This window comes from Leucoraja erinacea, chromosome 23, assembly GCF_028641065.1.
Source record: "Leucoraja erinacea ecotype New England chromosome 23, Leri_hhj_1, whole genome shotgun sequence".
Classification (NCBI taxonomy): Eukaryota; Metazoa; Chordata; class Chondrichthyes; order Rajiformes; family Rajidae; genus Leucoraja; species Leucoraja erinaceus.
In genome coordinates, this window is record NC_073399.1 from 4,743,337 (window position 1) to 4,758,940 (window position 15,604).

Below are 15,604 nucleotides of genomic sequence, written 5' to 3' on the forward strand. Positions count from 1 at the left end.
TCTTCATATGAAAGTCCTGACATCCCAGGAATCAGTCTGGTGAACCTTCTCAAGAATGTCTTTCGTCAGATTAGGAGACCAAAACTATACGCAATACTCCAGGTGTGGTCTCACCAAGACCCTGTACAACTGCAGTAGAACCTCCCTGCTCCTATACTCAAATCCTTTTGCTATTCATCTTCCTTAAGGGCCTGTCCCACTTTCACGAGTTATTCACGAATTCTCCCGAGTTTTCCCCTTGATTCAAACTCGCAGAATGTTCGTAACGAGTCCGTAGGAGGTCGGAGGAGTTTGTAGATATATTGTAGCGGCTCGTTATGCTAGCTGTAGGTATTTGTGGCATCAGGTAAGTTGGGACGTTTTTTCCAGCCCGATAAAAAAATGTCCACGAGTAAGAAAATGGTCGGGGTGAAAGAAATTGCAACTTTTTACTCGTAAAGAGGGCATCGAAATAGTCGTGGGAATTCGTAGACATACTCGTAAGAGTTCGTAGGAGTTCGTGAACAGTCGTGGGAAGGTCGTAGAAGTTTGTAGATTACACGATCTTGATTTTTTTTTAGGTCCTTTAAACTCGGCAGAGGTTTTGAATTAAGTCATGAGAGTGGGACAAGCCCTTTATCATTTTCAAAATTCCTGACACAGCAAGTTAAAAACTAGTAACAGAAGTGGGGTGCTGACGTGTCTATAAGGAGTGCAGATAACACAACCATCTGAGCCAGGTGCTAAAGTAAGGAAGTGTAATTAACTTTTTTCTGTTGACCTGTTCAATGACATTTGCAAATATCACCCTGTCCCATGGTGATTTATTTGCAAACAATCAAATCAAACAAAATTAATGCACTTCCAGACAGTGCAACAGAAATGTAAATCACTCCCTAACAATTGTTTGATGAGAATATATCCTGGGACTTTCAAAGTCTTGTGGGTCTTGCCCAGTGCAAAATTGTATTTGCATATTTTACTGAATGTACTAACACCTCAAAAAGACTATCGCCTTTGTAAAGGTCAACATATCACCGCTGCTGTTCTAAAAATTTAGTTGGAATTCCCAGTTCCATTGTGTTTTCCCTGTGACCGCACAGCTTTGCTCTGGGTGCTCCGGTTTCCTCCCACACTCCAAAGACGTACAGGTTTGTAGGTTAATTGGCTTTGTTAAAAAAATGTAGATTGTCCCTACTGTGTGTAGGACAGTGTTAGTGTGCGGGGATGGCATGGTGGGCAGAAGGGCCTGTTTCCGCACTGTATCTCTAAACTAAACCCAACCCTCAATGTTTTACTTAGTTTATTCAATGAAATGAGACGAGTTCCACCTCACCTGACCTGGATGCCTTCCAGCTTTTCACACAAACCCGGTTTGTTTGTGGCCTCCACTACATTTGGGGTTCTCTCAGCATCCCATGCCAGCTCCTTAAAATCTGCATCAATTCCATCGAAGCGTTTGGAGTCCTCCACAAGACACAACACAACAATAAATTTCACAACACTTGCGCTGCCTCAATTATTACAAAATACATATAAAACTTCCTAAAATCCAAAGTGTAATTTACAACTGCAATGTAGCCTTGAAATATGAAGACACAGAGGGAATGGAATAAGGTTCCTGGAGCTACTTTTCTCAATTGAATTAATCTAATTGATCAAGCCCCACCACTGATCTATGTTCATTCACAGCATTACCTGATAAATTCTGGCGATCTCAAACTTGAACATTTCAATTGATTCATATGATGAAAGAATGGGTCAATTGTCCTTGTATTCACTGGAATTTAGAAGGATGAAGGAAGAAACATATACAATTATTAAGGGATTGGACAAGCTAGATGTTGGAAACATGTTCCCGATGTTGGGGGAGTCAAGAACCAGGGGCTATAGTTTAAGAATAAGGGGGAGGCCATTTAGAACTGAGATGAGGAAAAACATTTTCACCCAGAGAGTTGTGATTCTGTGGAATTCTCTGCCTCGGAAGACAGTGGAGGCCAATTCACTGGATGCATTCAGAAGAGAGTTGGATAGAGCTCTGTGGGCTAGAGGAATCAAGGGATATGGGGAGAAGGCAGGAACGGGGCAGTGATTGTGGATGATCAGCCATGATCATATTGAATGGCGATGCTGGCTCGAAGGGCCTATTTTCTATGTTTTTATGTTAACCATAATCTTTAAGAGAAGTTCAGATTTCTACATACTTTGTATGTGAAGGTACTCCCAAATGTCACTTAATCTGCATTTCACCCCCATCCCAGAGGAGATGGCTTTTCTATGTCCATCTGAACTAAACTACATAACATTTTATTATTTAATTAGCAGTTACTTAACTTTCAAAGCACAAGGGGGTGCAACCTGGTGTATTTACAGTCTCTTCCCAATTTAGCCCTTTATTTCATTACACTGGGGAACATGTTGTACCACATCTACGCTCAATATTTCCTACGTAAAGTCTCAATGCCAGACCTGCGTACACAACTCCATTAAACGTTGACCAAACTCCACGCATTTAAAACATCACTTCCATCTCTTTGTATTTCACGTCCGTTGAATCGAAGATATTCCATGATCTTCTTGATTAGCTTTTGTACCCGTGTCTAGTTTTATGATGTGTGCATCTGAACACTCAATTCTTAATTTCCCTTCCATTCTTCAGTTGAACATCAGCCCAGAAACTGAGACATGGGTTTTGATTTATAATTGCAAATTCAAGTGTCACCGTTTCATCACACTTAAAGATAGAAAGTAAATGTTTGCTCTACCTCAGGCAACTGACAGCGAATGTCCTCAGATCCAATAAAGATGCTTTCAAGATGTGACCAGGTTCGTTGCACCTCGAACCAAACTGATATTACAGAGTCAGCAATGGACAACTTCTTCTGCCAGCTGGATACTTCTTCCAAGAAAAAGGCAATATACTTGGAGGTCATTAGGTTCTGCAGCTGTACCTGGTTGTCCTCCAAGGTCTCAATAAGCTCCTCATCTGATTTGATCAATGGCACCGATGTGCGTGAGTGCGGTTCGTACTGAAATTGCATGGTGGTCCACGTTGTGTCCAGCTCCTTCAACACCTTCTCCATACCCATTTCTTTCACAGCTTTGTCCACGATTCCACAAACCTCTTCTTCAAAGTTGTGCAGGTTGAGTTGCAGGAGGTCAGCCAGAGTTGTGCTGTCATCCATGGTAAATGTTACATTTGTGGCTTGCATTAACTGATACCAATGTCGATCCCGGATTGCTGGATTCTGAAGTTCAGCCACAGCCCGTAATGAAGTCAAAATATTCTTCACTGTGTTGTCCAATCCAGTGAAAGCATCCCATGCCCGTACTTCTTTGTCCAAGGCACGGATATCTTTTGCAAACTTTTTACATTCCAGCTCCATATTTTCGACATTGATTTCTCTCCACTTTGTAGTCTTCCAATCATCCATGCTCGATTTCACCAACAAAATCATATCCCATAGTCCTTTCAGAAGATGTACTTCTTTTCTGCATTGTTTTAATTGTTTATAGTCCGGTACATTGACTTCAAATAAACTTGCAGACTGATTAATGGCACCCATTGTAGCTTCCATTTGGCTGATCCGAGTGTGGACACTATCTAATACCTGATATGGTTGTACGCTATCAAACCTAATGAAAAGAAAAGATAATGAATATAGTAAATGCAGCTTCCCTTCATTTCGATGCATGTTTAATAATTACAGACTCAGGAAAGGTTACCAAAGGCAAAGCGTTAATAAAACATGGATAGATCATAATAATCACAATAATCAATAAACGACAAAAGTGTTTGAGATAAAGGGATTATTTTCACTAGAGTTGTAAAGGCTGAAAAGACCTTCAATTCAATGGAGTTTTTTCACACAGAGAGTGGTGAATCTCTGGAACTCTCTGCCACAGAGGGTAGTTGAGGCCAGTTCATTGGCTATATTTAAGAGGGAGTTAGATGTGGCCCTTGTGGCTAAGGGGATCAGGGGGTATGGAGAGAAGGCAGGTACGGGATACCGAGTTGGATGATCAGCCATGATCATATTGAATGGCGGTGCAGGCTCGAAGGGCCGAATGGCCTACTCCTGCACCTAATCTCTATGTTTCTATGTTTCTATGTTTCTATGTTATTCGGTGTGGAAATGCACAGATTCTTCAGCTGAGGGAGAACATTCTATGAAAGGACACATTGAGTGCTTGAGTAACTCAGCAGGTCAGACAGTATCTCTCGCGAACCTGGATAGGTGACTTTCACCTTCTTCAGGACCCTTCTTCAGGCTGAGCCGACCCAAGACGTCACCTTTCCATCTTCTTCAGAGATGCTGCCTGACCCGCTGAGTTACTGCAACACTGCGTCTTTTTTTGTAAACCAGCAGCTGCAGTTCCTTTTTTCTCTCCATTGGATGAAAAGAGTTTCTGAGCCGATGCCATGAGATCTCTAGAATTATGGTTGACAGCTCCAAGGGCTATTCACTCCCATTTGTACACTTGTGTGGCTATCTCTTCTGGGTCTATCCTACAAGTGGGGCATTATTAGCCAAAGGGCTGTGATAGAGAAGTCTGGCAGCATACCTGTCAGATCTGATTCTATCAATACAGGGATGTTAGGATGTTACTTGACAAGTCTGCAGGACAGTTCTGCAAGTTTAGACACCACTCTCCGAGAGTTTGTGAAGAGGACTTCACAAGGTCAATTGGGATGGAAAGATGCCGGAATTCTGTGCCTCAGTCAATGCAAGGTGGATTGTCCAGTTTTATTCTTTCTGAAAGTCACATTAGTGGTATAACTTTTTACATATTCTGTTGTGCTGCAGCATAGAAACATAGAAACATAGAAATTAGGTGCAGGAGTAGGCCATTCGGCCCTTCGAGCCTGCACCACCATTCAATATGATCATGGCTGATCATCCAACTCAGTGTCCCGTACCTGCCTTCTCTCCATACCCCCTGATCCCCTTAGCCACAAGGGCCACATCTAACTCCCTCTTAAATATAGCCAATGAACTGGCCTCAACTACCCTCTGTGGCAGAGAGTTCCAGAGATTCACCACTCTCTGCGTGAAAAAAGTTCTTCTCATCTCGGTTTTAAAGGATTTCCCCTTTATCCTTAAGCTGTGACCCCTTGTCCTGGACTTCCCTTCCCTAACATCGGGAACAATCTTCCTGCATCTAGCCTGTCCAACCCCTTAAGAATTTTGTAAGTTTCTATAAGATCCCCTCTCAATCTTCTAAATTCTAGAGAGCATGCAAGACTGTCATTGTCCCATGTGTGACACATGACAATAAAAATCTCTTGACTCTTAACTTGACTCTTGACTTGACCAGGTGGTGTGCTAAGCCCTTTCACAGTCACAAATGGGTTTGGAGTCACGCAGATTAAAGCAGTTTTAATAATTGGGTCATTATTTCTCAAGTTCAAAGATTCTGTGGCACAGTGCAGATAATTAGGATTGCTGACTGTGTTAACTGGCAAAATTACATAGAACAGTTGTCCCAATGTTCCAACAGTTGAACAGCAGCTCTCCAAATGTACAATATAACCCACCTCGATGGAAATTAATATCAAGGGATGGATAAGATGCAACCAAACTGACGTTGCCCAAAGTTAATATTACTCCCATCATATCCATAATCCTAGCAATAAGAAATCTATTCCTACAAATGTTTCTGTGAAGGGGTGATGAAAGCATCAAAGCATAGCAAAGCGTTATAAGGCTTTACAAGGCATGAAATAGAGGCAGTCCTCTCATCATCAAGTTATTTTACAATACATAACTCTAAGCGACTCTTCATGGAAAACACCATTAACGGAAGAATCCGCACAGAATGCACTATTTGGGAGATTGTTTTTATGAGATATGAGAATTTTCAGCTGCTCCATTCAACTGTTTGCAATTCTATTTAGGAAGTTTTCCTCATTCCTTTCCACAAGCTCTTCACACGGTGGCGTGGTATTAGGCTAGCCTGAAATGAAGTAGAACCGCCAGTTCAGCCCGAGTATGAAGCAATTTCACCCTTGCATCACAACCATATTCAATCCATTACTTAATCCATCTCCACAGTGAAGTGGAATAAGATTCACAGCAAGAAAGTAGCCTTTTACCTGGGGTTTGAGATTATTGAAATATAATTCAAGTATGATGTGAAAGAGAGCTGTGGAGTCACATAGCACAGAAATAGGCCCTTCAGCCCAACTCATTCATCCGACCATGATGTCCCATTTGGCCCATATCCATCTAAGCTTTTCCTATGCATGTACCTGTCCAAGTTTATTTTAAATGTTGTAACAGTACCAGCCTCAACTACCTCCTTCAAACCTCCTTCAAACAAGAGGACATGACTTCAGAATTAAGGGACAGAAGTTTAGGGGTAACACGAGGGGGAACTTCTTTACTCAGAGAGTGGTAGCGGTGTGGAATGAGCTTCCAGTGGAAGTGGTGGAGGCAGGTTCGTTGGTATCATTTAAAAATAAATTTGATAGGTATATGGATGAGAGGGGAATGGAGGGTTATGGTATGAGTGCAGGCAGGTGGGACTAAGGGAAAAAAGTTGTTCGGCACGGACTTGTAGGGCCGAGATGGCCTGTTTCCGTGCTGTAATTGTTATATGGTTATATGGTTACCTCCTCTGACAGTTTGCTTCTTATACCTGTTACCCTCTGAATGAAAAAGTTGTCCCACAGGTTCCTATTAAATCCTGCCCCTCTCACGTTAAGCCTATGTCCTCTGGTTTTTGACTCGCCTATCCTGGGTAAACCACTCTCTGCATTCACCCTACCTATTACTCTCATGATCGTTTACACTGCTATAAGATCACCACTCATCCTCTTGCCCTCCAAAGAATAGTCCTAGCCTGCCCAGACTCTCCCTAGAGCTCAACCTCTCCAGTCCAGGTCATATCATCATAAATCATCTCTGTACTCTAACAATACAGTTTCTCCAAATGTGGCCTCACCAATGTCTTGCACAACTGTAACCTAACGTCCCAACTTCTATACTTAATATCCTGAATGATGAAGGCCAATGTACCAAAGCCACTCCATCTAACAATGAGGTCGCTTTCAGGGAACTCTGTATCTGTACTCCTGAACTGAATTGGTTATTCAAAGTGCTATTTGGACATTCTGGGCACCTTGCAAACCTAGCATACCATAATCGAAATGCTCAGAGCAGTGTAAACTCCAACTTAAATCTTATACATACTGGCTGGTGAACAGCTCTATGTGTACGCTTTCAATGCATTTATAAACTAATCTCTAAACAGGATAGTGTTGGTTCCAAATAAGTAGGGGCCAAATACTTAGATTCCAGGCATACCCAAGTTATAAGTTGGATCCAGGTCAATAATTACTGGAACACTGGGAGATGTCACCCCTCACCTGAATGGTGCATCTTTACGAAATTGTTCTCGGAATTTGTGTTGCTCCACATCAAAGCTGGCACATTTCTTGCGAAGAATTGTAACCTCGTTGGCCTGCAGAGGAGCCACATGCTGCTTTGTTGTTATTGCTAGTTTCTTGGTATTGTTCCACTTCTCTGGTAGTCCCTGTAGACACAAGCACCGACATGTATATTTCAATCCATTTTGCACAATCTAGTATATGTAAATAGTATTTCTGAACCAAGAGTGAGGTGTGTGAAAGCACCCTCTTGTAACAATATATCTTGCCTTCCTTATATCATTTTCCTCCAACTCTGCTCCACAGGGACAGTTCTTCCCGGCTGTTATCAGGCAACGGAATCATCCTCCCACAACCAGAGAGCAGTCCTGAACTACTACAGTGGCTTGCAAAAGTATTCATACCCTTTGAACCTTTCCACATTTTGTCACGTTACAACCACAAACATAAATGTATTTTATTGGGATTTTATGTGATAGACCAACACAAAGTGGCGCATAATTGTGAAGCGGAAGGAAAATGATACATGGTTTTCAAATTTTTTTACAAATAAAAAACTGAAAAGTTCAAGGGGTATGAAAACGTTTGCAAGCCACTGTATCTATGTCTTTGGTGACCCTCGGACTTTGTTTGGTCGGATTTTGCTGGTTACACCTTGCACTAAAGTTTATTCTCTTATCATGTGTCTATGCACTGTAAATGGATCGATTGTAATCACGTATTGTCTTTCTGCTGACTAGTTAACACGCAACAAAAGCTTTTCAATGTACCTCGGTATACGTGACAATAAACTAAACTGAACTGAAAAAAAAAGATATTCGCTTGCCACAAAGTGTCCTTCACTTTCATTAGGGTCAAAGGTGGCAGTGACCTTTCTCAATACTTGGCTACTTAATAAGACTCAGGATGCACGGAGATATATTACCAGCAAACCCTGCATTTCGGGCATGATCAGTGGGAAGTGCCTTTAAGAACGGTCTTCTGCTTCTGATTCAGAAGATGATGAGTTCAAGTTGGAAAAGCAGGTGCACAAACAAGTAGGCCCCATAGGCATAAGTTAAGTACATTTCACTGCTGGAAATTATAGCAAAGGTAAAAAGATTTAATCAAACAATCTAAAATTGGGAACTGCTCCAGAAACATAACATTAGAGGATGCAAGAAGTTGACAATTACAATAACTTTATCGGTTCTAACCGAGTGATGGTTTTCGACTCATTTAGCCATGCATCAAATTAACACATGAAGATTAGAGTAATTTTGGGAACTCATCAAGAATCCACTGACCTCCAACTGCTTGTGCACTTCTTCGGGTAATTCTTGCTCATAGATCTTCAGGAGCTCAATGGTTTGTTTAAAGGGCTCAAACATGGCATCAGTTGAAGCCTGTCTCTCCTTTACAGCCATGAGATGCCCCATCACGCCGACCAGGCCGTTGAAGTCACCTTCTTCAACCTTCTGACATAAACCTCCTTCTGCTACTTTAATAAACTCGTTGAGATCAGCCAAACTAGACAAAGGAAATTGGATGAAAACTGAGCTTGTAGCTCACAAAATAATGGCACTTTATTGCATAAGCAAATTGCAATTTACATTGAATTAATTAGCTATTATATATTTAATTATATAGTTCTGGGAAAAGTCATGCAACATGACACTTTTTCAAACTTTCCTAAACTCTTCGACTAGCTACGACCAGCTTCCGGAAAGTTTGCCACCGAGTAGTGGAGAGTGAAGCTGACCTCCTTTGACCTCCCTTCGACTATGTTGAAGACTATCTACGACTACCTTCGATTACCTTCGACTAACATGCCGACCTACTTCGACTAAACCTACGAGTAAAGGAAATATCATTTTTTTCCATGGCAACCTTTTTTTCCCACTCACGGGCATTTTTCAGCATGTTGAAAAATATGCCGCGACCTAGCTGAGGCCTCGAGCACGCGGGGACTATTCTCGAGCATGAAGGAGGGTTACAAAGACCTCCTAGGACCGCGTGTCGACCATGCTGCGAGTATGAGTCGAGGGCAAACTCTTTTAAACTCGCTAATTAGGTCGCTGCAGTGGGACAGCCCCTTAAAGAACATGCATCTGCAATCTCTCTTCATAACTGAAACTCTTCATTCAGGCAACATCCTGGTGAATCGCTTCTGCATCCTGTGCTATCATAAATTCATAACTTCATACATTCCCAGAGCAGAATTAGGCCATTCGGCCCATCAAACCTACTCCGTCATTCGATCATGGCTGATCCATCTTTCACTCTCAACCCCATTCTCCTGTCTTCGCCCCATAACCCCTGACACCCGTATTAATCAAGAATCTGTCAATCTCCACCTTAAAAATATCCATTGACTTGGCCTCCACAACCTTTGCGGCAATGAGTTCCACACATTCACTGCCCTCCTATGATATCAATTCCTTCTCTTCTCCTTTCTAACGGTACATCTTTTTATTCTAAGGCTAGGGCCTCATCTTCCCTACTGTGTCTTACCTGTGTGTTACGTGGTCAATCAGGTGCTGTTTGAACATAAGGCTCCACTTCTTGATGATATTCAACAGGGCAGACTTGAATGGCCTGCCGTCAATTCGCATCCAGCTGTCAAAAATGGTGATGGGTTCCAGAGAGTTCACTTCATCGTAGATCTTTTCGTAGGAGTCCATCTGCTCCTTGTACTGCTGAAGAGTTGGAGGGCTCTCTGGGATACCGTCCTCTGCATGGGCCTCGATGTCTTCAGCGGTGAGAACGTGGCCATACAGGAGGAATTGGCGCATAAATTCCTTCCGATCGTCAACCCAAAGGTACGCGTACTGGTCAAAGGAGCTGCGATACCCACAGCACTTGGCCATCACATGCTGGACACTGTCCATCAGGTGCTGCCGCATGTCTGCCAGATCAGCCATGTCTTCCATGTCAGCCTGACAACAGAGGAGAGAGAGAGAGAGAGATAGCAAACAGAAGATAGAGAGAGTGAGAGATGGGGGGGGAGAGGGGAGAAAGCTTTTTACGTTAATTGCTGCTGTAAATTGTAAATTGTTCCTACAGTGTAGGATAGCACTAGTATACAGGGTAATTGCTGATTGGACTAAGTGGCCTGTTTCCACGCTGTATCTCTTAAGTCTAAAGGCTAAAGTAAAGGCTGATTCAAAAAGTCCCCACAAAGTCTTAATTTTCTACTCCAATAATTTTGATTTCTGACCAAAAAGTATGAAGCAGAAGCTATATTTTCCTTCTCTTGAATCTATTGCTTTCAGACAAAGGAATAAGAAATATAATTTAAAAATTTCAAGTGTAATTTTAATCTAGCCCAGCTATCAGAAATCTGATGAACAAGTATAATGAGGGTTTAATGTACAAACTTCAAACGCACTTGGCAAGATATCCAGCTGACATTGCACGCAAAATGTTGAGATTCCTCTCTGAGGATTGGGATGAAACTGATCATTTACAGGCATTTATTAAACATTAGTTAGCAGAGAGACTTACCTGATAGTGAGGAAAATTGGTGTGCTCTGCCAACCTGGGTACTAAAGATGAAATCTTGAAAATGTCGTTAATCAACCCATCGATCATATCATGGAAACTGTCACTGCTGCCAATCTCAAGGGACGGATGGAAGATCAAATCTGGTGAGACTAAGTCTAACTGGGCTTCAAACAGTGGGGCAAAACCAGCTTTAGGGTCTATGGAAAAAAAAAAGAATAATGATCTCCACTAAAAATGAGCAGTTTAAACATGAAGGTAGACACAAAATGCTGGAGTAACTCAGCAGGACAGACAGCATCTCTGGACAGAAGGAATGGGTGACATGTCATCTTCGAGACCCTTCTTCAGACTGATGTCGGGAGAGGGTGGGTCAGAGACAGAATGTAGTCGGAGACAGGAGACAGTAAGTGGAGTGGTGGGAGAACTGGGAAGGTGGAGGGGATGGAGAGAGAGATGGAGAGCAAGGGCTACTTAAAGTTAGAGATGACTAACGATATTGTCACTAGAATACGTTATTCTTACCAGTGTTATCTACGAGGTAATTCAGAGAGGCTTCAATGGCATTGAAGAAACCATCAATGACCATTTCATCAACGTAGTCAACATATGCCTTCCAAACACTGGACGTTACATCAGCTTGGAAGAGACTCAGATTTTCCTGGTGATTTATAAAAATAATATAGGGTTACACATAACAAGACATATTAACCAGTAATTCATAGATGTAATTGGGACAAATTTGAACATTGTAAAATTCATCACTAAAAACAAAAGTTATTAATCCACAAATACGTCAATGCATTTTTTAAGTAATTGCAATTGTTAAACATAATGTAGTTATATTAGACACACTTAAGAAGAGCAACCATCTGAGTAAGAGGCTGGTTTCACACAAATCAGCACATTTGAAGAAGGCACAAAGCTGGGTAGCAGTGTGAACTGTGAGGAGGATGCTATGAGAATGCAGGGTGACTTGGACAGGTTGGGGGAATGGGCAGATGCATGGCAGATGAAGTTTAATGCGGATAAATGTGAGGTTATCCACTTTGGTAGCAAAAACAGGAAGGCAGATTACTATCTAAATGGCGTCAAGTTGGGAAAAGGGGAAGTACAGCGGGATCTGGGGGTCCTTGTACATCAGTCTATGAAAGTAAGCATGCAGGTACAGCAGGCAGTGAAGAAAGCAAATGTCATGTTGGCCTTTATAACAAGAGGAATCGAATATAGGAGCAAAGAGGTCCTTCTGCAGTTGTACAGAGAACTAGTGAGACCACATCTGGAGTATTGTGTGCAGTTTTGGTCCCCTAATTTGAGGAAGGACATTTTCGTCGACCAACAACGACCTATGACGGGTGCCGGCAATCGCCGAAAAAGTCGCGTAAGTGGGACAGGCCCATTACAGCACCGAAAACCCAGACTATCGATCCCGACTACGGATTCCGTCTGTACGGAGTTTGTACGTTCTCCCCGTGACCTGCGTGGGTTTTCTCCGAGATCTTCGGTTTCCTCCCACACTCCAAAAACGTACAGGATTTGGATCTGTTCACTTGGTACAAGTGTCAATTGTCGCTGGTGTGTGTTGGGTTGTGTTAGTGGTGCGGGGATCACTGGTCAGCACGGACACGTTGGGCCGAAGGGCCTGTTACCATGCTGAATCTCTAAACTCAACTAAACTACTGATTTAAATCGAAAGGCAAAAAAATGCAGATGCTGGAAATCCGAAACAAAATACTGGAGGTTCTCAGCAGCTCAAACGTCATCTGTGGGGAAAGTGAAAGAAGGTAACATTACACTCACTGCCTTTTCCTCTAAATGGTAACGATCTATCAAATGTTATAAGTTCTGAAGGCCCAACTTCCTTGTTTTAGAAACATAGAAACATAGAAACATAGAAATTAGGTGCAGGAGTAGGCCATTCGGCCCTTCGAGACTGCACCGCCATTCAATATGATCATGGCTGATCATCCAACTCAGTATCCCGTACCTGCCTTCTCTCCATACCCCCTGATCCCTTTAGCCACAAGGGCCACATCTAACTCCCTCTTAAATATAGCCAATGAACTGGCCTCGACCACCTTCTGTGGCAGAGAATTGTTTTTCTCATCTCGGTCCTAAAAGATTTCCCCCTTATCCTTAAATAACTCTTTGTCTCTTCACTTGTCAGTTTTGATAAAGAATCTCAGACCTGAAATGCTTATTGTTTCTCTTTTCACTGAGACTACCTGATTTGCTGAGTAACTCTGACATTTTCTTTTTCTTAATATGACAAAAAACGATATTCAGCCCATTAAGGTCAAGTGGGCCCCAGAAGAACGGTCCTAATACTCCTCTCTTTTTCTGTAACTTATTCTCCCTCAGATGCCCATTAACTCATCTTAGATTCTTTGCCCATTTACTTTCACCATGTGTAATTTCCAGCAGCTTCCCAATTAACCGACCAGCACATTACAAAGAAACTTTGACCTACTTGATAGTTGGTTTTTCCATTAATCGCTATAAATTTCCCCCTAACTTCTTCCACTTTTAGCCAGGTATATCTGTCAGAAATGCTGGGAGTGGAGGATGGTTCAATATGAATGATTGGCTTCATATCAATTAGTTACTCCACAGCTATGCTTGACTGAACCATCCCACAACAACCAGAGAGCAGTCCTCAACTGGTGGAGAAACTCAGCGGGTGCAGCAGCATCTATGGAGCGAAGGAAATAGCCTATTTCCTTCGCTCCATAGATGCTGCTGCACCCGCTGAGTTTCTCCAGCTTTTTTGTGGCCTATTTCCTTCGCTCCATAGATGCTGCTGCACCCGCTGAGTTTCTCCAGCTTTTTTGTGTAACCTTCGATTCTCCAGCATCTGCAGTTCCCTCTTAAGCAGTCCTCAACTACTATCTACCTCATTGGTGACCCTCGGGCTATCTTTGATCAGACTTTACTGGCTTTACCTTGCACTAAATGTTATACCCTTATCATGTATCTGTACACTGTGAACGGCTCGATTGTAATCATGTATTGTCTTTACACTTGCTGGTCAGCACGCAACAGAAGCTTTCCACTGCACCTTGATACACGTGACAATAAACTAAACTGAAACTGATCATGGAATTACCTAATCACATCCAATTCATCTGTAAAAGCAGTGGCACGATATGCATCCTTAACACTTTCACAATACGGCAAGACAGTCCTAAGTTTTGGCTAGAAAGCTGCGCATTCTGTTGAGCACGTCCTTAAAGTTTATGATTACAATTTTATTATACCTTCACCAACGAATGTATTTTTTCACCAGTTTGCGCTATGAAACTGAAGCGTTTCTCAAGCCTTTCATTCTTGTCATCCAGACTAAGTAGTGTGTCCTTTTTCCCTTCTTTTCTTTCAAAAACAGGAGATATCCACGCCTTCATAACATCTTGCATGGCACCCACATTATCTTTTCCTTTCTGCATCCGGCTCTCCAAGTCTTGCACCATATCCCGAAGTGTTTGTATGTACTCCCAAATGCCTTGCAAAATATTAACAAGAATGTAGTAAGCACAGGGACATTCTGACACAATATTATTTAGTCCGCTTCTTCAGTGAAGAGCTCCCATTTATCTTGATTGCATTCTATGAGCTTGTTAATTACTATTTCACACAACGATAAGTCTTTTACATCCTTTATAATTTGCCTTTAATACTTTAACATGCTAAAGCCAAGCTCTGGCAAGTTCTTGATCAATTTCATTGAAGTAGCTGTTAATCTTATTAGAGGTTAGACAAGGAGAAAGCAAGCTCTTGGAAGAAACACAAAATGAATGTGCTTTTAAACAGACCAGCACGATATTATGACTGGGACGCCAACAAATTCAAGGATATAAGCAACTGCTCATTAAGTCTGGAATTGGGAATTGTCCAAAAATCTTAGTACTCCACAGTGTCTTGCATAATCAAATGATTTTCATTGGTACTTTCAATAATCAATGTTAAATAATTTGCTCCCAGTTTTCTTCCTGGAAAGTTAAATTTTAAAAAGAACTATATTATTGAAGAAGATAAATACGTGTTTAAAATCCCCATTTGTTCTCTCCCCATTACTTCATTTCTGGGCAAGCAGCTTTCAACATATTAAGTCGATGTAAGGAACTGCTGATGCTGGTTTACAGAATAAAAAGACACAAAGCATTGGAGTAATTCAGCAGCTCAGGCAGCATCTCTGGAGAACATGGATAGGTGATGTTTCGAGTCGGGACCCTTCTTTAGTGAGACAGATCTAGTGAGCCTTCAGTGCAGGTGTCGGCAACCTTGTTCTGCATAGGGGCCAGGACGTATGTCTGTGACCGGGTGGCGGGCCACATCTATCACGTGTACACGTGGATCCCACCCCCATCACGCCCCGGATGGCAGGCATCAAATCACGTGTTCACAGAAGGTAGTCAAAAATGCTGGAGAAACTCAGCGGGTGAGGCAGCCTCATGCAATCCTTGCATGTCTCACCCGTTGAGTTTCTCCAGTATTTTTGTCTACCTTCGATTTTTCCAGCATCTGCAGTTTTTTCTTAAATGTGTTCACAGAAGGTGCGCGGTTGTGCCGGCGGCTTTGCGCAGGAAGCGGTACAGCGAGAGCTCGCCGTTCGGCTGCATATGGCGCTCGGCAGGCCAGATGATTACAGAGAAATAAATCCGCCTGTGGGCCAGATGATTTTGGGTTACGGGCCGCAGTCGGCCCAGGGGCCGCAGGTGGCCGACCCCTGCTTTAATGAAGTAGTGCAAATTA

At 42.3% G+C, this 15,604-nt stretch overlaps 1 protein-coding gene across 1 annotated transcript in view; it reads right to left on the reverse strand.

Annotated features, from left to right (window-relative positions):
- Window positions 1–15,604, reverse strand: part of LOC129708122 (dynein axonemal heavy chain 9-like) — a 295,482-nt gene that overhangs the window by 245,521 nt on the left and 34,357 nt on the right. Inside the window, exons 14-21 of the mRNA XM_055653686.1 lie at window positions 14,113–14,354; window positions 11,381–11,516; window positions 10,859–11,055; window positions 9,866–10,290; window positions 8,659–8,881; window positions 7,352–7,518; window positions 2,745–3,615; window positions 1,316–1,446 (exon numbers count right to left, since the gene is read on the reverse strand). Of these exons, the coding sequence (XP_055509661.1) occupies window positions 1,316–1,446; window positions 2,745–3,615; window positions 7,352–7,518; window positions 8,659–8,881; window positions 9,866–10,290; window positions 10,859–11,055; window positions 11,381–11,516; window positions 14,113–14,354 (2,392 nt within the window). The remainder of the gene's footprint in view (window positions 1–1,315; window positions 1,447–2,744; window positions 3,616–7,351; window positions 7,519–8,658; window positions 8,882–9,865; window positions 10,291–10,858; window positions 11,056–11,380; window positions 11,517–14,112; window positions 14,355–15,604) is intronic.